Genomic DNA, 27,616 nt, shown 5'->3' with positions numbered 1-27,616 from the left:
TTGAAGAACATGAATATGATAGTTTGTAGTTATGGTAAGAGAAATAAAAAAAATAAAAAAATTGAAAAGAGGGGGATCGGTATGAAATTAGCGACTTTGTTTTAGTTAAATTGCGAGTTAGCTAGCGATCGTAATAGATCCAAAATCCCACATCGGAAAACAAAGCTCCGGTGGTCGGTAATATAGGCAAGACCTGAATTGCAAGCCGACACTCCTACCACCCTATTAATCCTAGTGAAATCTCCCTCGTACATTTTATCTCTCTCTTTTACGTGCCACCAAACTTTTGCTGCATGAATTTCCAATGCCGCATGCATTGATCCGGTGGCAATAAGATCGTCATCTCCATACGTTAACCCTATCAATGCAGCTGAAAAAAGTTGAAGTTCCATTATAATACAAATTGACAATATAAAGAATAGTCTAGTTATTTATAACACATACAATATTTCTCTTTTTTTCGATATGTTCACTCTCAACACTGAAAACACATTGCTTTTGCCTTTTTTTTGTGTACATAGCTCACTCATGAAAAAAATTATGGATCTGCCTCTGGAAGTGAGTGGAAGATGTTGAGGATCGCGCACTATCACCAAAATTTGCTTTCCTTTAAATAATATGTCTTATTTTGTTTTTTGTTTTACATTTGAAGGAAAGCAAATTTTGGTGGTGGTGCGCGACTTGCTCCATCATGTGAAATTATTAAGATCATGTTATTTGAACATCATATCATAAGCGTGATGTTTTGGCGACATTTGTATGAGAAATTAGTAACAACATGAAACGTACATTTAGACTAGTAGTTGAGGTTGGTTTTGGAGCACATATATATGTTGGAGTTTATCCTAATAGCTAATACATGTTACAAATGTTTCAAAAATGCTGCGATGAGAATAAATTAAGAAATCAAGGGAAACTAATATAATATATTCGTATACCGTTATTGAAACGATGATTTTCCTTTCAAACACCTTATACATCAAATATATTCCTATGTTTGTTCGGATTAAAATCATAGCCAATAACGAACAACCGTATTTGTATTTTTGACGGCTTCTCGATTATAGTGCTTTCGTTTGTTCTTGCACTATTGCGATTTATTGGATGTCCATATTTTTGATATCTTAGAGCTTTCTCAATGGTGTTACGTTGATTAGATTCAACCAACTAATGGCATGTCATTTCTCAATATCCACTTAATGATGCCTGCAAGTAATATGGCTCCAAATCTTGTTTGGTCAATCCTAGGAAGATTTAAACAGCTGTCTCCTGAACTTATACACTTGACATGAATTCATTGTGCATTGACAGTTATAGAATCTTCTTGCTTATCTGAGTTCATCACAGGTTAATTTATGTGTTATTATCGAATCTATGAGTTAATTTTGGGCTTAAAATCATTTAATAAATGATAAGTAAATTTATTTTCAGTTACACATTCAACTCTCTCATATCTTCTTCACCTCGTGATTTCGTCAAGGTTATCTTCTTCTATCTCATCTTCAGCTTACGATTTTCTCTTAAATTTTCGAATCAATCAAACACAATAAGTGCCCCAAGAACGACAACCACTCATCAACCAAAATGTGTTCGATGAATTCTTTGCTATACACTACAGTGGGATTTTCAGACTTCTTTTTTCTCAGTTTATCTAACAAATTTAAAATATTATTGCTAAGCGAGTAATTTCAAATTCCATTACTTCTAATCCCATCATTACAACATCTCTTCTATTTACAAACAAGAAACTTGAAAAACTTACAAGTGTTATATATATAGCAAATGAATAACTTCATGAGCGAATAATTGTCATTGATATTTTCCTATGGATGCTTATGACATTGGGTTAACATCAAATTTTCTATAAAAATGATATCAAAATATGAATAATATGTGCAAGTGGTCCTTTACCACAGTGGTGAAAAGATGTTGAGCCTTTAAGCCCTTGCATGATGGCGTAGGTTCGAACCCGTCGGTGACTAATATAACAAAATATATTGTTTGATAAAAAAAAAAAAAAAAAAAAAGAATAATATGTACGTCAACAGTTTATTAGTTGGTTAGTTCAATCCAATCATTTTATGTTTGGGGTTAGATCAGTTAAGCCAAAATAGTGTGGTCGCTTCTTTAACCCAAGTTTAGTTCCCGTCGCCGTGAATTAGAGCCTCTGCACAATACAAAATTTGATGGCTCGGGCTCGATTGCAAGTTCGAGCTAGAAGCCCATTTTGCCCTTGCCCATTCAATTGAGCTTTCTCAAGCCCAATGGGCCTCAAGTTGCTCTAACAAAGTGGATCTCATCTTCATAAGAGGAGTTCTTTGTATACTCAAGTTTCATTTCTGGACGTCTATCAATTTTAATTGAAAGAAAATGACTCTTATACCCTATATAAAGTTACCATAAAAGGCTCAGTGATTTCTTAAGGAAAATAATTATTTGCTTTGGACACCCGTAGACTTCTGAAACAAAAAAATTCATTATTTTCATTACAACTTATTACTTATGTTTCGCAACATCTTCTGGAACTCAATATCACTGTTGAAATGCAAATTACACCCCTTAATATTTAAAACTTGATTTTCGTTTCACTTTGTCACTTTCCGTTAGTTCCATTATGAAATTTGTCAAGTCTCCGACGTGACATGAATAAGACCCTCTTACGTGGTGACATATTTGCCACCTCTTTGACATATCAGGTTAAAACTATATGTAATATTGGAAATGGATTCTCTTCGGACTCCTTCCTCCTAATCCATTAAATCAGAGAATCCGTACAGTTAAAAATTGATTCAACGGTTACAAACATGATCCCACTTTAAAAGTTATAATAACTTCAGCCGTTAAATCAAATTTCAACTGCACGAATTATCTGATTTGATGAATTATGAGGAATTTCCCGTAATATTTTAGAAATGTATAAAAAAACATTAAAGAATCACTTAAAAAAATAAAAGAAGGAAATTAAAAATGAGATCCAGGGGCGAGACAAGTGCAGACGACCAGAAACTTGAGTACCCGGATTGCTCCCAACCCGCTTCGTTTTCGGGTCGGTTCTGAATTCCCGGTACTGCCTTGCCTCGCCATTCAGAGGGATGGCGGGACTGCTGGCATGGGCAGCAGACGTAGTGGGAGGAGGTGGAGGGCAAGACAACGAAGAAGACATCCCACTGATATTCACTCAGGAGCAGCAGAAGTATGTCCTGGACTTGGATCGCAAAGCATCTTCTCTCAGCCGTTCGATCCGTGATCTCCGGCTCAGACTCCCTCCTTCCGACATCTCCCAGCGCCTCCCTGATCTTCACGCCCACTCCCTCGCTTCCAACGCCGCCCTTGCTCTCCAATTGAACGCCCATTCCACCACCCGCGAACAGGTCCGGTTCGGTTCGTTTTAGTTCTCGAATTTCGATTGATTTTTCTTATCTGGGTTGTTGATTTTTGTTATGATTCTTATTGAATTTGGATGTTCTGATTCGAATTCGGTGGTTTTTCTATCTGGGTTTTTTGTTTGGATTGCTATTTTTGTGTACAACTTTGAATTGTTGCACATATTCTTCTAATTTTGGGTTTATGTGATTGTTTAAGTTTTGAGTAATCGAAAAGGTGCTGTTTTTCGTCTTTTAGTTTTCTTTCTTAATAGTTCCGATTTGTATTTGTGAACAGGCACAGTTGAGGGAGGTGACATTGCAGGAAGAGAACGCTGCATATGAAAGGGCAATATCGAATTGTGAAAGTAAAATACAGGAAAAAATTCAAGAAGCGAATTTGCTTAAGAGGAAGCTAATGGTGAGCCTTGAGTTTCCCACAACTTATTTTTGCACCACGCTCATATTCATCATGTATTATAGGCCTACACATGTATTATAATCTTGTATCTGATGACATTGAGTAATATCGTATTTTTGTTAATGGAAACCACACTTTTTCTGAATTTTTTTATTTATTCTTGTTATCAGGAGATGGACGAGAATGAAAGGAATTTGAGATATGAACTTGAAAATGCACAAACTGCATTGGATGCCAGTCGATCTGGTCAATCGGATGAATCCACTGGTGACCCAAACACAACTGTTGAAACTGAAAATGACATAGAAGCTTCCAAGAAGGCTGTACTTGAAAAGTTAGAGGAGAGGAAAAAAGAACTGGTCAGTCTCATCTTCCTTTTGATCTTACAGTTGTTTCATCTTCGTTCATTGCAGATGTGTTTGTAATTTGGATTTATTTTATCTCGATTGCTGAAAAGATGTTGTGCTCTCCCAGAGTTCAATGGAAGCAGTAGTGAAAGATTTAGAGCAAAAATGGACAGAAATTCAAGATATTGCATTGAGTCAGCCTTCGCCAGGTGGATATAGTACAATACTCATCCGATTTGTTTTTTATATAGTGTTTGTTTGCTGTTTGAATGCATTTAAACTTTCAATTTACAATAGCCATTTAGTTATTTTTTGTTTGGATATATTGTTGGCCTTGGGAACATTCAAGCAAATAAGGTTTACACAAAATTAGAAACGGAAAAATTTTGAACAAGAAAATGGGGAAGGGGTACGAAATTTATGGTTAGTTGAGTTCTCTACTTCTGTTTTTGGGTCGGGTTTATAAAAGTCAAACTTAGTTGTGTGTACCGCGGTGCATATGGTGCAGCATGTGGCTCTTGTATAAATTCATTAACCGCTTCTCGGCTGAATTTTGCAACTGTTAGTTGAAACCCCTTTAAGCAAACTATCAGTCATTCTAGTTTGTATGACTAATTTGTAAGCAATTTATTTTGTGCAGTGCAAAGAGAGAAGATTTTGGACAAACAACTGCACAGCCTAATTGAGCAGCTAGAAGCAAAGCAGGTATCTCCGTAACTTTTTAGTAATATTTGAATTTTATTATTTCTCAGATGTCATTTGTATTATTCTCTGTTCATAGATGGTAAAAAAATTGTTCATTGGTATCTTGAGTGTTTATAGGCACAAGCAGAAGGCCTGGTCAATGAAATTCATTTGAAAGAGATGGAGCTGGAAAGATTGAATGCGTTATGGAGAAATCTTGAAAGTAGCAACATAGAAATGAATAATACTAGAAATAGGTTTGGACGGAGTGCATCAGGAAAAGGACCTGCTTCGTCTGGTTATATCCTTGATGCTAATCATAGAAATGCCGATGGCCGAGCAGAGAATCAGCAAAGGCTCATGCTGCTCAGGTCGGGTTTTGTGCTTTACATTTTAGCTTTGAACATCTTGGTCTTCATCAAGATCTCTTTTTGAAGAGTGTTCCATGAAGACGCTATCAATATTTCCAAATTCTCTTTGTATACTAAACCCAATATGTCTTGTATTGTAAAAGAGGGGGTGTGAAGAACTTTGTTGTATGAAATATTCTTTGTTTCAAATATTGAACGTATATAAATAAAGAAAGTTACTTTGTTTTACTAGTTATTTTGTAAGACTCAATTCTCTTGGAGTGATGGGAGTATTTCCACCGTCCTTCGTTTTCGTCCCACAACTTTTTTTGTTTTGTTTTCTGTGGTTCTCAAACTCACTCTCGGATGACATTTTGATCCTTTCCGTAAACTCCATTCATTTTTCTAGCGGACACCAAAATCACCGGCAAAACATGTAGAGCAGTAGAAATCTAATGGAGGCATATTAATCTGCTAATTTTGAATCCAGTATTCAGCAAATTTTATTAACCCGGTAATGCAACAAATTCATTGTGACGTTGAGGATTGATAGGCGTGTCTTCTTTCATAGCTGAGGAAGCAGAGAGCGAGCGAATAGAGAGCGAAAGAGAAAGAAGGCAGCCGAATCCACCATGGAGGCTCACGCAGCACAACCGGCGAGCAGAGCCAACCCCCAACCATTACAGTCACGAGACGCGCGGGCGGATAGAAATGCCTATAGATGAGGTAGGCGAGGGTAGCTAGCCGGCAAGGGGCGTGTATGGTAGTCTATTTTTGTTTATGAGAACGAGAAGGGCAATTGACTGCAACGTTTTTCGGCCTATTGGACACCTCCCAGCCTCTGAGACCACCAAACGAGTTGTTTCTGCCACCTGCCCTGGTTGCGGCAACGAGTACACTATCAACAAACGTACTAAGAAAGAAATAGATAAGCTTCGATTAACAAAAAAACTTGGACTAGAACTAAATTTGCGCGCTGCTAAACATAAACACATGTACCTGCTGAATCATTACATGAACCAAGCCCAAGGAGGAAAGGTTTCTTCCTGTTATCAGGCATGCTCGCAAATAGCTTTCTCCAAGTTGCATCGCCGTGGAAAAGCTTCAAAAGCTTTTGAATATCATCGTCAAAGTTCCTCCATGTTCAAACTTTCCAAGCATAGCACCATTTCTTCATGTCTGCAACATCTTATGCAGCTGATTGAACATCGTCAGTTGAACTCTCGGCAATTTCTCTGTCATTGTTTGAGTCATTATTTTCATCTTTTGAATCTGAGGGAAGCCTGCCTATTGCTGCTGAAAGAAGCATGGGATCATCCTGCAGTTGTTCCAATGAAGCCTGTGAGGATAATCTGATTCAGGTACTTGGGCAAATGTAGGTCTCTAGTGACAAATTTATGGTCATGTTGGTCCTGGGATACGATTCCAATAGGTTTTACATATAGAGATGGAGGTTCAGGTGTATCTCCAAGGGCCTAATGCATGCCCCTATATGGAAGAATCTTATATCCGCCTCTCCTTATGCCTAAATTTAGAGTGAAGTCAATTCTAAAGTACGTGAATACGATATAGGGATTTTTCATGGAACTTCGAGAGTATGTGTAAATGTGCCTCATAAGTCAACTGATTTGAAAGGACATATGTTAAAATTTCTCCCTTTAAATATCAACACATGGTAATAGTAATGCCCTAATTATATATTGAGAGTGATCATTCTTTTACTATTTCAAAAGGCTGTGTTTGCCTGAATAGATTACTCAACATGTGAGTCAAGAAATTATTTTAAATTTGCTCAACTTGCTAAATTTGTCATCTTAAGTTTTTACTCAAAACTGAAATAAGACTTTGCGTTGGTCAGTTCATCCAACCTGAATCCCAATATTCCAATCACCACGGGGTGGTAAAGTGGTAGAACGAATTCTAGACCTATATCTCACGCAACACATTTTGAGATCGATTTTTGATATTGGTGAATCACACAATGATGCTCAGAGAAAGCTGAAATGTCTCTGTAAGTCTTTCTAAACCCGAAAGGGTAGAATGCTATAGACAAACCACAATCATTCAGCCTTACAGATGTGCTTTATCTCATGATCACATTATATCAACGCTAGTACATATCCATTAATATTATAAAGCTTAAATTAATAACATCATCATCACGCTAAAAAATTAAAGTTTGTGTGTGAGAACAAGTGGTGCGTTTGAGAATCATATTTCATATACACCGAAATTAATACTGTAATGAACAACGAAATTTCGCTGTCGTCCGATTGTCCATACGCTTTCGAAATATTAGGAAGTAAACTACTCACCTAAACTTTATACAAAAATATACCAGTAGCCAGCAAACACCAGCAAATTTTTGCAAGTACGTTGTCTTTTTCACCAAGATACTGCTAGCATAATCATAATAACTCAAATCTATGTATCTACCACATGCATCGAGCACTTTTTTTATCATTATTAGTTATGAGGATGGATCCGTAACACAATTTTTTTTTACATAATCTTTGACCCATTTTTCTTTGTGGGATCAACTTCGTAATATATTTTATCGATTGGAACTTTTTTTTTTTATCATTATTAGTTATGAGGATGGATCCGTAACACAATCTTTTTTTTACATAATCTTTGACCCATTTTTCTTTATGGGATCAACTTTGTAATATATTTTAATGATTCGAACCGTCCATCTTTAAGATTTTCTTTGAAAGATCATCTCTAACAAAAATCACCCAAATCTGAAAACATATGAACGTTGGACTAAGGGCTTAGGGTTTATTTGTGGGACCATATTAGTCTATTTTCTTCACTAGAAATGAATGTATTAATGGTCTGGATTTGTTTAATTTTTTGCGAGGATGATTTAGAAATAAAGTTTTATAAGATAGATGGTTTGGATTATTAAAATACAATAAGGAGTGGGTCCCAAAACAACATGTCAACAACTAAGTAAAAAAAAAATGATGTCACGAATCTGCCCCATTAATTATATAGGGAGCATTTTTGCTCACCACCATTTAATATGGTGTATACTTACCACCTTATTTATCACAGTTAGATGAGTATGAATTTGGAGATTCGTGTAGTGGATATGCACAAATCTCAAAATTCAAACTCATCTAACTGTGATAAATAGAATGATGAGCATATACCACATTAAATGATGGTGAACAAAAATGCACTCTAATTATATATAATCACATTGAAATAAACAAAATATAATGTGTATAAAATATAAACAATGTGGACGTATAATGTTTCATCAAGCATTTTATTATAATTTACTTTTTTATGTTGCAATGACGATATCTCAAACTAACTATGGATTGTTATGATATTTAATATTTCTAGAGTAACATTCAAGGTGCGCGGAACTTCTTCCCCCCGTCAGGATGTTCTGTGCCCGGATTTCAACATATACAGCAAAATCTCATTCCACGTATCAATGGGTCCAGGCAAACACCAGTGAACACAGTCAGCAACAGTCATGTTCCGGTGAGGTGAGTGTCCATAGAAGTTAGGATGTCCATCAGGCCTCAGCAACATAGCTTCAGTTGTATCCATTAACCTAAATTCAAGGCCTCTTTTCATACCTTTCTTTTCTGCTGCTTGTAGCTCCTCTACTTGTGCCAAATACATCTCCAAAATACGCCCAGCGAGCTTCATTTCTTCTTTGCTAAAAGGCCTTGTCCTCGCACAATTTCCTCCCTCGTTCCACGCCCCGTTTTCGAAGTGTGCCGGCGAAAACGTCCTCAAAAATGTCACTCCCTTGTAGTTTTTGAGGTTCTGAAGGGTCCTGAACACCGTTTGGAATGCCTTTTTGTAGCCGTAGTGCGTGAGAAAAGATTTCATGTTGTCTCGTCCGCACTTGTGACACCCTATAACGCGACCATTTTCGTAGTACATCAGCGGCAGGAAGAACCATTGGCCTGCTGAGACGATGACATAATCAAAATTTTCAACCTCAGTTTCCCAAGCCTCGTCGGGCTCGTCTAAGTATAGGGTCCTGATGCTGTTGATGTTGTGGCCATTCGGGTCCACGTCTCGAGATTTAACCAAGTAGGGTGCCCAGAGATTTGCCATAGTGAAGTTGTAGTCGTGGTACACATAACGCTTGAAATAATTCGTGTTTGTTGAATACTTGTGAGAAACGTCTTCAGGATAAGTCACCTGAAAGAAAGAACAACGTCAGTTCCATAGCCTGACTTTCTTGAAATTACTCAAAATCTTTGTACTGATTTGTAAAAAGAAAATTACGGACGTCATTTCCATAGCCGGACTATCTAAGAGTAATTGAAGGCTTACACTGGACAAAAGGCAGAGCAATGACCGCATTTGATTCATTCCCACGGAATCACCAAGAAATGCCAATGACTTCCCTCTAACAAGCTCCAAGAACTGAGCTGCATCGAACAATGGTAACTCGCAATTTTTGGGCTTCCACCTCCATTTCATGAACTCGGTGTCAGGCCTCCCGAATTTCATGCAGTTCTGCTGATCAATGATCAAATTGCAAGTTTCATTTGTGTAGTAAGCAGGTCCATCCGGATATGGAATCCAATTCCCAGTAAATATTTGGCATTGGTCTTCGTTTTCAATGGTTTTTAATCCACTGGTAATGTTGCTGTTAGGAGATAGCAATGGAGAAGTTATGCTGTTGTTTATGCAGATAGGGATTGAGGTGAGCAGAAGAAGGGTGAGGGCTAGAAGAATACCTTTTTTGTAGGTGTTGTTTGGTTGTGTGTATTTTGCATTAGGCAGATCAATGGCTTGAAACTTCATGGTGGAGAATTGTGAGGCAAGATTATAGATTATTGGATTCTTGAAATATATTTATATATGGGTAATATGTCTAATAATAATGTGATAATTGAGGAAAATTAGCAAATAATTTGTTATGGTATGGGTTACCAACCAAATTATGATGCAACTTTTCTTTTGGTGGGGCATCATTTTTCATAATTAAATACAACCTTGGACAAAAAATAGCAAAGCCACCTTACATATAATTGCATTCACATTATTTGGGGATAATTACCTTCTAAACAAGGTGCATGTGCACTAAGTTTTTCATTACTTGATCATTATTGACCTTTTCAGAATTATTTTTTTGGCGATATTATTTTTAATTACACTAATGTATTGTAAGAGATTCGAATTCAGGTGTAGAGAGATAGTACACTATCCTAATTAACCAGCTTAAATCGCATCAGCTTCCTTGAGCAGATCTATGATGGCCTTACCTTGCTTGGCTCATAGTTGTGGCGGATCTCACTTGAAGTGGTAAAGTTGCATGTTGAGATGAGCCAATTGCTGGAGACGAGCAATAAGAGGATTTCGTTTCTCGGATTAGTGTAGGTCACTGTAGGTTTCTTTGTACTGCATCTAGCGGATAACATCTCGACTAGCGAGTGATGGAAACAACAACTCGTGAGCTATGGTTTTGATTTAGCCTCACTTGTTAACGATGGTTTAATGTGGTCTCGCTTGTATTGCGGTGATATTATGTGTGCTCTATAATTATGTTGCGTCTGCCATCTTTGTGGCAGATTTGTATTGGGGTGCTTGTGCTAGTGTGAGTGTGTGTGCGCGCTTATGGTAGCCAATTAGAGAATTATCATCATTGCTTGTTTGTGTGAATTACCTTCTGATCAAATATTTGGTCACTGAAAATTGTATCCATATGCCGACCCTTGTAATTGCTAATATTATCATTAGTAATGGAAAATCACTTTTGTTTCATTTATAAAACAAACTCGCATCTGCTTCAGAATTAGCCAAAATGAATTTGATTCATTCATTCTTGGGATAAAATCTTGCCAACAATAATTGAGTGCATGTATACTTTGACTCATTTCATATGGATGGTCATCGGGTACTTTGTGCCAGAAGGGATTGGAGTATGATGGCCAGGTCTGCAGTGGCTTGAGAGTGAAGTCAGAAATGATTGCAAAGTGGAAAGTTCTCAGATTAGGCTCGTGGCCTCCACTGTTCACATCGTCAATGTTTGGTTTGACAATAATGCAGCTTTGGCTACATGTCTATGGACTTTACTTATCATCGGGAACAAAATTATGCATAGCATGGTGACAGTAGTTTTCTTTGAAGTGTGACTTAATAGAGGTAAAACACTGTTATAACCCGAAATCACATTCTCGTGATCACTATGTTTTATTCCGTTAACTATTTCAGTTGAAATGTGATTTCTGGTCAAATATATGTTTTACTATTAATATATATATGAAAAATAAGAAGAAAAATATGGTCACTTTCCGTCTTTAGTGATCAAAGATTGAGTTATTAACTTATTTGCCACCACTTTCAAAGAGTTACTTGGTTGCTATCGCATTTACCTTGACAGGCTGGCTGTTCAAATCGTTTCTGAAGTGAATTGAGACGAACAATTAAAATGGGTATTCACTGTAGACAGGTAAACAGGGTAACCTAGTAATGTTGATATATGAAATTTACAATAGTGTAATACAATTGCACATTTTTTACTGATTAGTTGTGCACTAAAGAAACTGAGAGGAAAATATCTTTTTGAAATATTACAATTTCATTACTTAACTAGAAAATAATTACATGAGTATGGTATTTATAGTCATAACAACCATAACAACTAATAACCTCTCTAACTAACTTGTACACATAGCACATTACAATTAGGTAATTAAAAACAGAATGTATGTCATGATTTGGCATCCTCATCTTTATGCACGACGTCGGTCCTTATTAAGTTAAAAGGACAAAATTTGTATTGATAATGTCAATAACGTGTAAATATAACAAGTTGGTGGTTTGTTTGTTTTGATATACATTGAAATGTTGTTTAACAGTATTATTGATGGGTTTCGATACTTTGTAAGATGTGAATCTGCTTGATCATGGTCACAGGTAGGTTGCAATTCCCAACTAGCCTCCTTTGGACTCGGAAGGTTGAATAACCGTGGTTCGTCATTAGTTGTTTCCCTTTTTAAAGGAAAAAAAAATATTGATGGTTTATCAACATATTATGTCTTTTAATAAAGAATCAACATCATCATGTCCTGAGAATTACATTTCTAACAATTATCAACAAACAAGTCATATAATCTAAAAAAATTAGTTTAAAAAGTTAGTCTTCTTAACGTTACCCTTATGTAAGTATATACATTGTGTGGAATAATCTCGCAAAGTAAAAGAACAATGACAGCCAATTGATGCTTTTCAAAATTACAGAGAATCTAAAACTTGATCAATATCCCTCTGTATACAAAACTACAACCAAATGAGACCAATAGCTTCAGAACAAATATATTCGTGGTTGAAAAAGTTGTGAGATAGAGGCCAGTAAAATCAATCTCATCACCTCTACTATCAACAAGTCCTTTTCATCCTCCATTGAAGTTAAGCATTAAACAGTTTTGTATAGCTCAGTAGCTGAAAAAATGGGGCTGGATATAACTGCTATAATTGTCTAAGTTCTCTTTTAAAACATAATAGGGTGAAGGGTAGGCTGTACGTTAAGCAATGGGGCAATTTTGCTGCTGGAGTAGCATGTTCATTAGAGATAAAGATAATGCATGCATTCCTCTTTAAGACAATGAACTCATTCATCTACTTATAAATTTATAAAGTGTATTTACCATAAAACGTTTAAAATCGGAATTGCTCCATTTCTTAATATTTATTTGAAGATCATTCATACAAAAGATTATTCGAATAGAATATCATTTAGTCATCTAAATGTATGAAATAAATTAGCGGTTCATCATCAATATGCAACTTAGCATTTTCTGTCTATTTCCGCCTAGTGATATTAATTACTGGTCTCGCATTGAAATATGATCCATATGTATAACGTTTAAAAAACTATGTACAGATACACGATATTGATCGACTGGTGTCGATAAGTGTGAGCAATGTGCAATCTTCTGAAGTCCGCTCACCCCCTTGTGATGTGCCCTCTTCTGTGCCGTCAGCCTCTACAACCTTGGCAGACTCCTCTTCAGACCAGAGGAAGGAAAAGAAGAGGAAAAAGAAAAGGATTGTGCCATCATGTGATCTCGGTTGTTTAGCAAATCAAATTCGAGAAAGAATCTTTGCTCCCTCTTCCCTGCGTATGCTTTCTTTACCGCCCCCAATTTTTATTCCACATGAGTTATTATTAGTATTTGATTTAAACGTTTCCATCGAATATAATGCAAAATTTTCATGGTTTTCCTTTGAATTTAATGCATCTAATGTAAACGTTCATTCGAATTTAGTATCTTTTAAACTTAATTTGCCAAAATATTTTTATAACAAAAAATAACTAAAAAAAAGATAGAAGCCTTCTTACCTGCGCAAATTTATGAAAATATCAACAAAAAAGGGAACTAATAGATAGGGATTTCAACCTTAATCATCAAGTTTGCATGGTAAATTACGGAACTCTCTCCGTAAATATAAATGTGAGATTGGACCCAATTTCATAGAGCAAACGAAAACTAACACCTTTTATTCACGCATTTACTTACACATTCCTAAAACAAAAGGACAAAGATGTAGGAGCCTTTCTTACCACCAAAAGTGGTTTGATTCTTTAGATCCTTTTGGAGTATATATATTATTTCCCTAATTTGGCTCATGCCAGAGAGGCAGATCCAATATCCCCCCCCCCCATCCACCAGCCTATATATTATTCATGCATATGTACAAGAACCCCAAAAGTCTCAAACCCTAACAAAAACGCAAAATAAATTCTCAAAAGCCCTAGCATTATACTTTAGGCCATGGGAAACAAAGCATCTTTTTGTTGTTACAAATCATCCCACTGCGAGGAGTACTCAAACTCGAAAAGTAGTAGAGTCTCAGAGTGGGGAGAGGAGGAAGAAAACAAGCCTCATGAGGACTACTCAAACTTGAAAAGTGGTAGAGCTTCAGAGCTGGGAGAGGAGGAATAAAATGAACCTCATGAGGAGTACTCAAACTCGAAAAGTAGTAGAACTTCAGAGCGAGGAGAGGAGGAAGAAAACAAATCTCATTAGGAGTAAAACTCGAAAAGTAGTAGAGCTTCAGAGCCGGGAGAGGAGGAAGAAAACAAACCTCATGATCAAAACAGTGACAGAATTAGCAATCTTCCAGATGCTATATTACATCAGACACTTTCCTTGTTACCCATCAAAACCATTGCACAAACCAGTGTTTTATCTAGAAGATGGAGTTATCTATGGGCTTCCTATCCTGTCCTTGACTTCTCTGAGGTTTTTCCAATGCCCTATCCCAAATATTTGGTTAATGAGAAAATACTTGATCAGCAAACTAAAGCAATGAAGTCCATAACCACAGTATTGTCCCGCTGCCATGAAAACTCTAATATAAGGGTTTTTCGTGTTTCAGGCCATCTGAGTTGTTCTGATTTGTATGATTTCATTGGTCGGGTGGTGAAGCATAGAGTTGAGGAACTTAGTCTTGAAATCTGGCCGAGAGATAATTGTGAAGTTCCATACTGTTTAATTGAATGTGATTCGTTAAGGAGTCTCAAATTGGAAACGGGAGCTCCACAATATAGATGCATAGGGCGGCCAATTTTATTAAAACTTAGTTCTAAGAGTGGTCTCCGTTCCCTTCACTCATGTCTCTAACCGGTGTGCATTTCTCGGAGAGTGCTTTGGACGACGTGGATTTATTTACCAGTTCTTCATTCACTTCTCTTGAGAGATTGACCGTAGAATATTGTAAAAATATGAGTCATGATCTTATAGTTAGAAGTCCCAACCTCAAAGATGTACAAATATCAGTGGAATATTGATATACGAGACTAGAGAATTTGAAGATCCAATATTGCAGGGCAATACGGCTCGACAATATAGTGAGTTGGATAAAGATTTTTGCCCCGAACCTACGACTTCTTGATTGGGAAGTTAATAAAATCACCGTGAAAATTTTAATCGACATCTTTCCTGTCCTGACTATTGAGGGTAATTATGTAAATGAATTAGTTGGATAATACTTAGAGAGTTAGTTGGATATCTGTTCGTTTGGTTTAGGTGTATAGTTAGTTGGAGAGTGATTGGTAGTGACAGATGTAAATGAGTTGCATATATACAACTATCTTGTAAAATTATTCATTGAATGAAAAGATATTCTTTTCCAAACATGGTATCACCCGTCTCTGTCTAACGACTGGATCCTCTCTCTCTTTCTGCCTTCGCTGCTACGCTTCTTGCAAATCTTCATCGCTGAGCTTCCACTTTCTTGAAGCTTCTTGTACCTGAAACCCTAACTTCTTCTGTAGCCTTCAATAACACTGTCAATAATCTTATTTCTGCATCATCCCAAGTTCAAAAGCTTATACTATCTGGCGGTCTTGAGGTTCACACATATACCTATATATGCATGCTTTCTATTTGTTCACTAGTTCTCAGATTCTTGCATAATTTTGCTGGAGAATGCATGACAGGAAGGTCGACCGCACCCAAGTCCCACATTGGAGAAATACTTTCAATTTCCTATCTTTGGTTGTTCTTGTAGTACCAATGTGTGTGTGTGTTCATACCAGAGTCAGTTTCTTTTTGTCTATAATCACATACGGATATTGTATTGCACATCGGAAATTTCCTTACATGCAATATGTGGATTTATCTGTTTTGTTTGCAGGTCCTACCAAATATATATTTTGGAGGTGGTTTACGATATTCATTTATAAATCTTCAGACCTTGCATATCTGTACTAGTTTGAAAAAATGTGAAATCCCAGGAATAGCATGCTTATTGAAGAGTTCTCCTGTAGTACACACTATCATACTTGAACTATGGTCTACAGGCCACAATGCTGTAAGTTTTGACATTATTCTGCTGCTTTTATATTCTTCATATGAACATATACTTCTTATATTCGAAACATTCTTCAGAGATGGAACAACCCTTTGTTGGACAGCACCGGTTGCACTGAAGAACAATACTGGCAAAATCAAGTTCAAAGTTCCAGTGCCTTCTTATGTCACCTAAATGTGGTGAAGAGTTATACCAATTTCTCGGTCTTCTATTCTATGATCAACAATGTAAGATTTTTGCTTGAACATGGAAGAAGCTTGCAGGATATGAATTTTTGTTGCAGCGTCAAACCGCTATCTTTTTGGTTGAATGAAATCCGTAGAATAGAGGGTTTTCCTCGAGCATCTTCCGAAGTCAAAATCTCAGTTGCTTCTTGATCAATGACTAGTTTTGATAGTACTAGTGTTCCAGAATGTAATGTGCATGTAATGTATAAGTTAGATTTGCTTAATTTACAGATACAATTCAAGGACCTATAAGTTTGAATATTGCCAATTAATTAATGTCTAATTCTTCTCTTTATTGGTTGAGTTCTATCAAATTATTGTTTCTTACCTTCTACTTCTGGGCAATATTATTTTGCTCTCTGTTTTGTGTCACAGTGTTTTTGGGTGGTATGAATTGTTTTTTGCCTTTGCAAATACTGATAAATATAACCGGGCAAAAGAAAGAACAAGAGTCATTTAAGCTATAAGACCATCAATGCCGCACGCAGAGCCCGAGTGTGTGCGGGCGGTGGAAAACAAGTGCAAGTTAGAATTCCATCCAAACATATTTGATACTGTTGGCATCGCCATTTCAGTACTCGATCAACCTGAAAGGGAAATACACGCTCAAATCTTTCTTTTCTGTAAGGATTACCAGTTAGTGATTAAGCATCATCGCCTGCGTGATTATTGATTGGTATATAGCGTGAGGTCATTTAGAGAGGTAGGTCCGTTCAATAGTGCCAAAAATATAACCAAACCCGCTAGTTTTAAGTTCCACAAGCGCATAACACATCGGATTGGATTGTTATCTAGTGCATTGAAAACAAAGACTTATCTAACTAGGTGAATTACCAGGTGAAGTTATTTCTCACATATTTTCATATCTTCCACCAAAATGTGTTGTGAAGACGGCCATTCTGTCTACAGGACGGAAGGACCTATGGGCTTCTGTTCCCAATCTAGACTTCTGCACCGATGATTTCAGTGATATTGCCGGTTTTTTCATGATCGTTGAGATTTTCTTTCATGACTTATCGCACATCAAAAAGTTATGCCTACGTTGTTGGTCTGGTAGTCAGGGCTGTTCTCATAGTATTAATGGTTGGATTGACCTGCGGAGAGTTGTTGAGCTTGATCTTGATGTTATAAAATATGCACATGAGTTGCCTAAAAGCCATTTTGTGTGTAAAACACTGATGAAATTGAAGTTGAGATCAGATTTCGTTATCAACATTCCTACCACAGGGTGTTTCACAAGTCTCAAGTTCCTCCGCATTACAATTGATTTGCCCGATAAGGATTCAATCTGTAAACTTTTCTCGTGCTGCCCTGTTCTTGAAGATTTGAAAATAGAAGGGGACCTTTGTCCTTTTTTTATTATCGAAAAGATGATGACATTCAAGACGACCTCCCCTTGCTTTTCAACATTTCAGCACCTGAACTGAAGATACTAAGGATATGTTTGAAATTTGCATGCAATGTTCAAAATAATGCGTGAAAACTTTTAATCAATGCCCCAAAGCTCGAAATCTTTAATGTCAAGGAGGATTTTTTTTTCAGAATATAAATTGGATCCTGCGAAATCTGCCGTCAAAGCCAATATTGATCTCGGTTGTCATCGTTTTCCTTCCTTTCAGCTCACCGTATTGAGGTACGTTGTGCAGGGCCTAACTTCTTTCTTTTACGCTGTTTACTAGTCAGGATTATAGTAAGGAAGAGCATGGAGGAAGAAGACTTGGATCTATGGAGTCCACCAAAGAATGTTCCTATCGATATGTCACGCCTCAAGACTCTGTTTATAAGGGTTTTAAAGAGATACCAAGTCGACATTGAAGTAGCAAAGTACATGCCAAAGTGCGGTCAGGCATTGCATAAGATGATTATTTCTGCTTGCGGTGATTTGTCTGCAAAGGAGTTATACAGGGAGTTTTTAATGGCTGCAAAGGGTTCTACCTATACAGTCAAATTTATCTGATGCAATTTTAGGTTTACGACATCATTTTATATATGAAAGGCACAGGTGGTTTAGTAATACTTATCATAGAGTCACATTCTGTAGCCACCAATAACATCTTGAACAAACTTTTAACACCAAAATACTCTGCAACAAATGAATAATCCATTGATCAAATACGTACCAACTTCGGTTAATTGCATCCATCAATTCGATCTTCTGTCTCTTGAAATCAGGTGCTTCTTCTCCTCAGCTGATCGCATACCCTCCATCTTCAACATCTCCAGCAAGAAATCGCTCCATGTATCGATCGGTCCCGGCAAGCACCAGTGCACACAGTCGTTATACAAAGTCACATTTTCATTTGGCCAGTGCCCATATCTACTAGGATGACCATCTGGCCTTAATAACGTTGCCTGTGTTGTGTCCAACAGCCTGTATTTCAACCCCTTCTCTCTGCCTTCCTTTTCAGCTTTCCTAAACTCCTCAATTTGGATCATATAAAGCTCCAAATTTAAACCCTCCAACCGTGTCTCGTTACTCTTATACGGCTTCGTTCGCAAACAATTTCCTCCTTCATTCCATATTCCATTTTCGAAATGTGACGGCGCAAAAGTCCTAACATATGTTATACCCTTATAATTTTCTAAGCTGTTGATGGCCTTAAAAGCTGTCCTAAAAGCCTTTCTATGACCGTAGTGCTTGCCTAGGTCAGGTACATTGTCTAGGAGGCAATAGTTGCACCCAGTAATCTTTCGATTTTCGTAGTACACCATCGGCCGGAAGAACCAATGCCCCGCAGAAAGTATGATGTAGTCGAATTCATTAATCTGGGTTGTCCATGCCTCGTCAAATTCGTCGAGGTAGAGCTCGAAAAGGCCGGTCTTGGTCGGACCGTCTGTGTATGTTGCTTCTTTGGATTTGACCAAATGTGGAGTCCAAAACGTGGCCATAGTGAAGTTGTAGGATGTGTACTTCCAGCGGATGAACCTCTGGTCTTCGGTAGTTGAAACATCTATTGGATATTCCACCTAATTTAAACACCAACCAACATTTATTTGTACAGATTTGTGTTTAGCAAAAATTAACTTCTGTGGTGTTTAGCAAAAATTGGAAATGCTTTAGCGTGAGTGATTATAAAACATCGCATGATAAGTACTTCTTTCTTTCATATGACGTAATTAATTATATTAGGGTTGAGAATAAATTGATATCGAACTTCCTATTTACGAGATTCGAACTTAAACGCTCTCAGCGGCTTACACCCAATGTAATTAATGTTAATTATATTTGAGACCAAAAGCTTTATTCTGTAGACGGTGAGGGTTAATCATTTGTGTTATGTATAGGGAAGTCGAGAGCCATGTGAAGGATACAGATATAATAGGTCATCAACATGCACAAGGTTTCGGATAACTAAATAATAATCCATATAATAAGACACAGTAATAGACTAACACATGGGAAGCTAGATCTGTTTAGACGACAGTTGTCTCCACAAGTATGTCTGTGGGTTATTCGGCTGATCGAATATATGTCATGGGGCTCCACAGACAATTAGACATTATCTTGGATACCCAAAAGCATTTTTGTATTTTTATTCTTGTTTTGAACTGAGTTTTTTTTTTTTTTTTAACAGAAGCGATGTTAGAGGGAGAGAATCGAACCACACAAGGTCTTGTGTACATGAATATATGTTTTACGCCGTTTAAACTACATGCTCTTTGCAATTAACTATGAATTTGGGAAGTAGAGCATTTGTGTTTTGAGACTTCTTTAACAAAAAAAATAACTTAATTATTCTAATTTAAATGAAGAAATCGCACACAAGTGCACAATGGCCAACACGCTATACTGCCTAACTAACCTAAATTACAACTACGCATAGATTTTTTGGTGCTATAGCTTACTAGACAATTTAAGTGATGATTTATGCATGACCAGTCGGATCGGTGTATGCATGCTTTTATATTTTTATTCTTAGGAAGAAAAATATATAAAGCCTCCATGTTTCGATGCTTCATTGGCCATGTCATATTTTTTATTTTTTTATTTATTTTTATTAAGAATCCATGTGAAATATTACAAGACATAGTTATTCGCACAACAAGGGATGGAAAAGATTCCTATCATGCATCTACCTAGCTACTAGACAAGATATTGTGATTAATAATAACAAGGCTCCTATTATTTTTACCTAATCCTCTTTATCCTTCAATAACATAAAAGGCTTAGGTCAACTAACCTTGAAGATCTAAGTCTCGTGCATATTAGGACAAAATTATTTAACTAATCTAGAAGCGACAGCGCCAGTTGCTATGGGAAATTATATATATATTTCGGATTTGAATCCTCTCCTGAGCATAGGGTTCAAATCCTGCTGATCAAGCAACATGGACCGTTGGATCAAAATTCAACGGCTACAAACAAGGAGGTTTTCTAAAAATTATAATAATTATAACCGTTGGATTTTGATCCAACAATCCATGTTGCTTGATCAGCAGAATTCGGACCATCTACTCAGGAGAGGATCCAAATCCCATATATTTCAAGATCCAATCCAAAGTATATTCTTTCTCTCAACTTCTCCTTTTTCATGAGAAATTTTTTAATGTGTGCATAATACGAAGCGAAACATTACATATTATTATACAATTAGAGGAACATTTAAAAAAAAAAAAATTCTCTAATTATATAATAACATATGATATTATGATCCATATTTCGAGCATATTGAAAAACCTTTCGTTTTCCTTTTAGCTTTCAAGTTTCAAAGTCGATAATTAACTACCATGCATGTTCATTGAAGGGACCACAAAAAGCTTTATCAGACAAATCTTGGCTGTCAGTGTGTGACATATGTGTATGCTTTTATCAAAAATACAGATTCTTCATGGTATATAGAGATACATTAGATTTGTACAATCATTACATAATAAACAGGATTTGTCTTTGTAGTGCAGTAGTAGTTCAACTTTCTATTTATTAAATTAGTAAATAAGGGAAAGAAAAAAATTTATTCAGGGTAATACTAGAGAAACTAACTATTTATACTAAATTTTATAAACCATATGACGTGGTTGTTGATGATTGAATTATTACTTAATTGTTGATTAATGTGTTTATTTTATATTAATGACACATTACATAATTTGCAAACTAATTTAGTGAACAAAATCTCTCACCATAACATGAAAGACTTCTGTTAGTAGGAAAACAATAACCATACATACTTTTTCTCTTCTTACACACCTTTTATTTTTTGTCATCAGATTGAATAAATCAAATGGAGACAACAAATAACATAATAATTAATTGTGCATGAACTAGTAATTAATTATATATATGTTGATTTACTAAGAAAACCAAAAGACCATATCATGGTAACATTAAACAATAAATAACAAACAAATATTAGATGGTAAAGGAGGAATATAGAATAAAGGGCTAGGCATACGTACCCTTGAAAGGAGGCATATCATGGACTGCATTTGGTTTCTACCCACAGAGTCTCCAACAAATGCCATGGACTTCCCTCTAAGCAATTCGAGGAACTGAGCCGGGTTGAAAACGGGTAGCTCACAATCATCTGGCTTCCACTTCCACTTCATGAACTCAGTGTCTGGTCTTCCATACTTCATGCAGTTTTGGTGCTCATGGATTGCCCAACATGTTTTGTTTGTGTAATAGGGAGCATCTGGATTTGGAACCCATTCTCCAGTAAATATGTCACACTTTAAGTTGCTCGTTATAGAAGGCAAATCCTCCTCCTGAGCAGATGATGATGGAGAGGGGACTAGTGGGTTGGAATCAATAGTTTTTGACACAAATAAGGAGCGGCATATTGAAGGGTAATAGAGTGGGATGATTGTAAGAAGAAGTAGGGCACAGACTAGCAGTACAAATTTTTTTGGTGCCTTTTGTGGGCGTATTTTCCCAAAGAGAAGCTCATCAATGGCTTGGTGCTTCATTAGAGAGAGAGAGAGAGAGAGAGAGAGAGAGAGAGAGAGAGAGAGAGAGAGAGAGACAGAGACGCAGAGAGAGGAGAGAGAGTTCTCTAAAGGCAGTGGGAAATGATGAGAGAGTACTGAAACATATAGGTGTGGAAAGTTTCAAAGATCACAAGGAGGGAGGGTGGTTAGTGATTATTATCGAATTATTTATATTATATCGTTGTGGCTGTGTTACAATGTGCATGATGCTACCCTTAACCATATAGATCTCTTCTATCTACTAGCTCTTTCATTTGGAGTATATGACCCTAGCACGTCTCAAGAGAATCATCGAGATATACAAACATATGTAATTTAAAACGAAAGTTAAAAGGAAAAAAAAAAAAAAAAAAAAACCCTAAGGCTACAACTTCACACCTTTGAGGACCTGCCAAGGATGTAGTTGTAATTTAGTGGAAAAAGTGTACATATGTTTATACATATACATATACATATACATATATACATACATATATATATATATATATATATAGGATTAGGATTGAGAACACATGTTTTTGGCACATATTTTTACACACATTCTTGTGGAATTAATTCACTTCTTAATGTATTTCAACGATCTATCTTTTATGTTTTACCTCAAAGATCATGTCTGCCAAAAATCATTCAAATCCGAAACCATATGATCGTTTGATTAATTTTAATGTTTCTTTATAGAACTGTATTCATCCATTTTTCTTTGCTATAAATGAATGTTTTAATGGTTTTGGATTTATTGTAATGGTTTTGCAAGGATGATTTATAAATGAAGTACTAAAATATAGACGATTCAAATTGTTGAAATACATTACAAAGTGGACCCTAAAAAATGAATGTCAAAATTTGTGTTAAAAGCGTGTGTTATTCCCAAATTCTACCCATATATATTATTGCAAATTATTCAAATCTTTGAGATGGATGGCTATTATTTCAGTGTCATGTTGTAATATCGTGTCGATGCTAAAGTACAAATTAGTCTACATTGCAAGACTAGAAATAGCATTATTTGGTCATCAACATTATTTTATTAATGTTGATTGTAGCTCATGTGATCACAAATCCAAGATCCAGTGGTTCAAGAAGTTATAATATGATGCGTTTGTGTACTATATATGTAGTATCTATGCAAAATTCACATCTTTGCCACTTTTAGACCGGAATGTTAAAGTGACCAGAGATGATGTGGTTGGTTTTTAGCATCATTTGAGAAAGTTCTCTAATTGTGCATGGGAAATTACTTGGCATCAAACTATTGGCCGCCTGCCCAGGGAGATGATCATACTGTCCCCATGGCATGCTCGAAAGTCACACATATTTGGTCTAAGCCTCATTAAAAAGAAATTATATGACTTAAAACTTTTATTTCTACTCAACGGATCACCATCTTAATGAAGCTTTTTACAGCAAAACAAAAAAGTTTAACTAAGCTACGGGACATCTTTACCGACGAAAGCCTTTGCTGTTTAATAAAAAACGATATTTATACATCATTTCATTCAGCCAAATAATAGAGATAATGATATGATATGATCGATTGTATAATTGATGTACACGATTAGATTGCCTAATTAGACAATTATGGATAAAATACAAAACACACACGTATACTTCGTTTTTATGTATACATTAAATCAGTTGGTATTACATTAGCATCGTGAATATATATACACTTGATCTGACCCTAATTAACCTTGTATTAACATGGTGTTATATACTAATTAATTTATTATATATATATGTGTGTGTGTGTGTGTATGGTTAAGCTGAAAAATTAGGTTGGGTTATAATCATAACCACCATGAAATCTTCTGCAGGACTTTGTGATTGGTGGCTCCACCAGTACTTCATTAACTTGGATTATTCATCATTTGAATTATACATGCCTCTAAATTATTTAAGTCAAATTTTCTTTATGTTAATCATCATATATAATTCCGACATTATTATCCTTCTAATTTGTTCCTTCTTTTCTTTCTTTATATTTATTATGGTTGTTACATGTATCTGCCATGCCATCATCAGTGTTGACTGAACATGATTTGGATGTTTAGCTAATTCACTTCAAATTATTGTTTAGTTAATATACAAGTGGTAGGTTAATTAAGGTGACTTCACCATCTACGAGATTTGAACTTAAGACTTCTCACTTCTAAGTAAAGAGGAATACCACCAGACCGTAGTACTGAGTGGCCAAAAAAAACACAAAATCCTTTCATTGAGTGCCCATTGTGTGGCTTAGCCGAACTTCCCCTCCTCCTAGAGTAAAAATATTGATGTACTAAAAATAAAAAAATAAAAAATTTAAGGTGACTTCAAATTGTTGTTTAGTTAAAATATCGTTTTGAAAACAACTTATTGGTCTTACAATGTTTCTTAAGCTGGATTGGGGCCTAAGCCAACATTTAGCTAAGGTGTTTTCAGCCCTCTATAGTACCCTGGTTTACCAGCCTAATTTGTTTCAGGGGGTCAACTCCAGGGTTTGCTAATGGATTTCTAAATGGTTTTGTATCGGTTGCTCTTCGAGTTGTATATTTTGTAGCTACATAACTTATTGATCATGAATGTGTGTACAAGCATACGAGCGGTTTCTAACTGTTGATGCACATGATGTTAACAATTAATTAATGACGTTTTAACAATTCATCAATTGTATGTGAACGACTGATCTTAACATTACTCTTGCGATAACGTTAAGCTAGGTAGCAGTAGGAAAATGACTGGGCCTTCCTCTTCTAAAACCATCTTCCAACACATTGTAACATACTAATCAAAAGCTTTCTAAATACGCATGGATTGAATCCTTCATATTGCATAACCATTGAAATGTGATCAAAAGTCAAAACCGGTATAACAAACCCTAACTTCAATCAAGTGAACAACTACAGGGATATTTATAACTTTTGTTTATCCCCAAAATCGAATATGAATATTGGAATGAAACAAAAGTGTCATATAGAACATGAAATCCGAGCTACATAAAGTACACATAAAAGGTTTTGGTCGTGTAATTCTGGATTTTGGGGTTTGAGATTTTATGAGGATTCACACAACTTGCAATTTGTGGATTGGATTGATGATTGAGATGCATAAGAAACAGAAGATAATTGAAATTAGAGAAATGTTAAGGAGATTTTCTCAAAAGTGAGTCTCCATGAACTCTCTGTCACCTCATGTTTTTTACACAACGTTTTATAATATTGGCACGAAAAATAACGTTAAACTATGAAATGACGGAGAATTCATAGAGAGTTCCATTTTGAGAGTCTCATTTGCATCTCTCTTGAAGTTACGTCCACTTTTACTAGCTTATGACCTATATGATGACATCTAACATTTAATAATTGACATTAAATTTCCGTGGAGGCAAAGAACTCGTACCTTTTTTGACATATGCAATGCAACCATTCCACTTCAACTTCAAGATAATCTGGTGTTTTCAAGGCAATGTAAATCCCAAAAGGTAACCGTTGGAAAAAGTGGCTTAGTTTGGTCATTTTTTATGAGAACGATAGTTAGATATGCATGGCTAATATCTCTTTGCAGTACGTGGTTGCATGGCTATCTGAAAATTTGAGGTTCCCCTTGCACTGCATGTCAACCTCTAGCTAGTTATATATATACATCATCATTTTCCATCATTAATAAAACAATAGTAATTAGCTTAATTTGAATATTGAAGTTAAGGAATTTACCACCTCACACATTTGTCACTATCATACAATCCCATTTGTCTTAGAGACAATATATATTTAGATACTATCTCATTCTTTAAGGACAAACCTAAACCACTCCCTATAATCGGTGTTGTTTGGCCAACAAAAATATTCTTCTTTATTTACATAACAGTAATGCTAAAGGCAAAACTTTTGTGTGAAGTTTATTTATCAAATAATGTGTTAGTATACTTGTAAAAGCGTTACTCATTATAAATTAACAAAACCCAAAGTGAGCCCAAACTTGAAATAAATATTCACATAATTTGATAATTGGTGAAAAAATAAACACATTATTTGTCAATTGTCACACATACATATCAGCTTTGATACGTGGCTATCAGATTGGCCAAGTTAGCCTTGTTTTTTGTTTTGGGGTTCTTTTTGTTTCAAAATCCCTTAAATTGAATCTAAGATGTCCTTTTTGAAATTTGTATATTCTCTTCATATCAAAAAAAAACAAAACTTGGAGAAGAAATTTGATGTGTATGTAGAGTAACTTATTTCATAATTCTTTTTTTTTTTTTTAAACGGTAATTAATTTCATCATGTTTGCCCCCACTGAAACGATTAAGAAAAAGAAAGGCCCCTCAAAATATAGAGAGCACAATAGCAATAGATTGGGATTAGATTCTGTCCGAAAAAGGATTAAGACTTTAAATTTATGACTGCTTTTATGGCCTTATCTTGCCACCAATTATTGGTAATTGATAAAGCTAAATCATAGTTGTACAAGAAAAAAAATCAGATATTTTGATATCGTATGAAATTATTGGATGATGGTTTGGTAAAACTACAAGCAAATCCTATTTGTTTTCAAGGAAGATGGGAAACTTCTATGATTTATGCCACCTCCGAAATCATGTGTATAACTCAGATGTAAAAAAACTAACTTCAACAGGAAAGTCAGAATTCAGATTGCCTAGCTATCTAATATGAAGACTGAAAAGGACACAATAACAAATAAAAAATAAAATATAAAATTTATATACGGTTTTTCTTACAAAAAAAGAAAGAAAAGAGAAATGACTCTTCGGTATTACAGAGAATCTGGTTGTTCTTGTAAACACTGTGTGTTTGATATGCGAAAATGAATTTTTGGGAAATAATTTATCGTGACTTTTCTCAGGAATTCCGAAATATATTTTCTTTTAACCATGTTTGGTAAAAATAGAAAAGCAGATACAAAGTCTAGAGGCAGGTTACTACTTTTATGGGGTTTTTTTTTTTTTTTTTTTTTCTGTAAAAAGGGGAACAACTTGTGGCAAACTCGGTTTTTCACTCCTTTTGGGCACAAGAGGCAATGAAGAACTTCATCCTGCCCCGTGGCCACAGTCAAGCAGACTCACCAGCTAAAAGCATCGAACTCGAGACCTCTATTTTTATGGTTACTTTAATCCAGGTTAAATTTTGAGTAATTGGATTTACTCTACTTTCCCTATTTTCAACCTTAATTAAATTTCTTGATTTATGTATTTTTACTCAAATTTTTTATTTGGATATTTAAATATGAAAAGGTAACCACTTTCATACAAAATAATTTTTAAAAATGTAAATGCCTATATGAGTCTTCCCGACCCTCAGAATGATGAATAATCGTAGCTTGCCACCAATTACCCCCATTTTTAGAAAGAAAAAAAAATACATATATCATAGGTTGATAAACAAAACATTTAACATGTGGTAGAAGTATCTACGAAAATAAATAAAAATTAATCTGCTTATTATCCATGAAAATAGTTCAAAGAAATTTTATCTATATATGATGATATATATAT

General features: G+C 35.6%; 3 protein-coding genes across 3 annotated transcripts; 1 reads left to right on the top strand and 2 right to left on the bottom strand.

Moving 5' to 3' along the window:
- The first annotated feature begins 2,956 nt into the window (after positions 1 to 2,956).
- Positions 2,957 to 5,413, top strand: LOC137740088 (uncharacterized). The gene is made up of 6 exons (XM_068479888.1): positions 2,957 to 3,371; positions 3,661 to 3,783; positions 3,954 to 4,142; positions 4,258 to 4,339; positions 4,771 to 4,835; positions 4,953 to 5,413. The coding sequence occupies exons 1-6, from the start codon at positions 3,093 to 3,095 to the stop codon at positions 5,247 to 5,249; spliced, it is 1,035 nt and encodes a 344-aa protein (XP_068335989.1). The 5' UTR covers positions 2,957 to 3,092; the 3' UTR covers positions 5,250 to 5,413.
- A 3,019-nt stretch (positions 5,414 to 8,432) lies between these two features.
- Positions 8,433 to 9,957, bottom strand: LOC137738645 (protein trichome birefringence-like 19). Its single transcript, XM_068478120.1, has 2 exons — positions 9,476 to 9,957; positions 8,433 to 9,340 (listed from the first exon to the last, which is right to left on the bottom strand). The coding sequence occupies exons 1-2, from the start codon at positions 9,950 to 9,952 to the stop codon at positions 8,558 to 8,560; spliced, it is 1,260 nt and encodes a 419-aa protein (XP_068334221.1). The 5' UTR covers positions 9,953 to 9,957; the 3' UTR covers positions 8,433 to 8,557.
- Positions 9,958 to 18,203: 8,246 nt separating this feature from the next.
- LOC137739527 (protein trichome birefringence-like 19) lies at positions 18,204 to 22,357 on the bottom strand. Its single transcript, XM_068479124.1, has 2 exons — positions 21,595 to 22,357; positions 18,204 to 19,164 (listed from the first exon to the last, which is right to left on the bottom strand). The coding sequence occupies exons 1-2, from the start codon at positions 22,102 to 22,104 to the stop codon at positions 18,340 to 18,342; spliced, it is 1,335 nt and encodes a 444-aa protein (XP_068335225.1). The 5' UTR covers positions 22,105 to 22,357; the 3' UTR covers positions 18,204 to 18,339.
- Between the last annotated feature and the right edge of the window lie 5,259 nt (positions 22,358 to 27,616).

Source organism: Pyrus communis, chromosome 7 (assembly GCF_963583255.1).
Source record: "Pyrus communis chromosome 7, drPyrComm1.1, whole genome shotgun sequence".
NCBI lineage: Eukaryota > Viridiplantae > Streptophyta > Magnoliopsida > Rosales > Rosaceae > Pyrus > Pyrus communis.
This window is presented reverse-complemented; position numbering and strand designations above follow the sequence as displayed.

Excerpts from the sequence above, each read along its gene's own strand:
- LOC137740088 (XM_068479888.1), top strand. The coding sequence starts at position 3,093 with ATGGCGGGACTGCTGGCATGGGCAGCAGACGTAGTGGGAGGAGGTGGA. Across the intron at positions 3,372-3,660 it reads ATTCCACCACCCGCGAACAG|GCACAGTTGAGGGAGGTGAC; the intron begins GTCCGGTTCGGT and ends ATTTGTGAACAG. Across the intron at positions 4,143-4,257 it reads AGGAGAGGAAAAAAGAACTG|AGTTCAATGGAAGCAGTAGT; the intron begins GTCAGTCTCATC and ends GTGCTCTCCCAG.
- LOC137738645 (XM_068478120.1), bottom strand. The coding sequence starts at position 9,952 with ATGAAGTTTCAAGCCATTGATCTGCCTAATGCAAAATACACACAACCA. Across the intron at positions 9,341-9,475 it reads TGCTCTGCCTTTTGTCCAGT|GTGACTTATCCTGAAGACGT; the intron begins GTAAGCCTTCAA and ends TCTTTCTTTCAG.
- LOC137739527 (XM_068479124.1), bottom strand. The coding sequence starts at position 22,104 with ATGAAGCACCAAGCCATTGATGAGCTTCTCTTTGGGAAAATACGCCCA. Across the intron at positions 19,165-21,594 it reads TGATATGCCTCCTTTCAAGG|GTGGAATATCCAATAGATGT; the intron begins GTACGTATGCCT and ends TGTTTAAATTAG.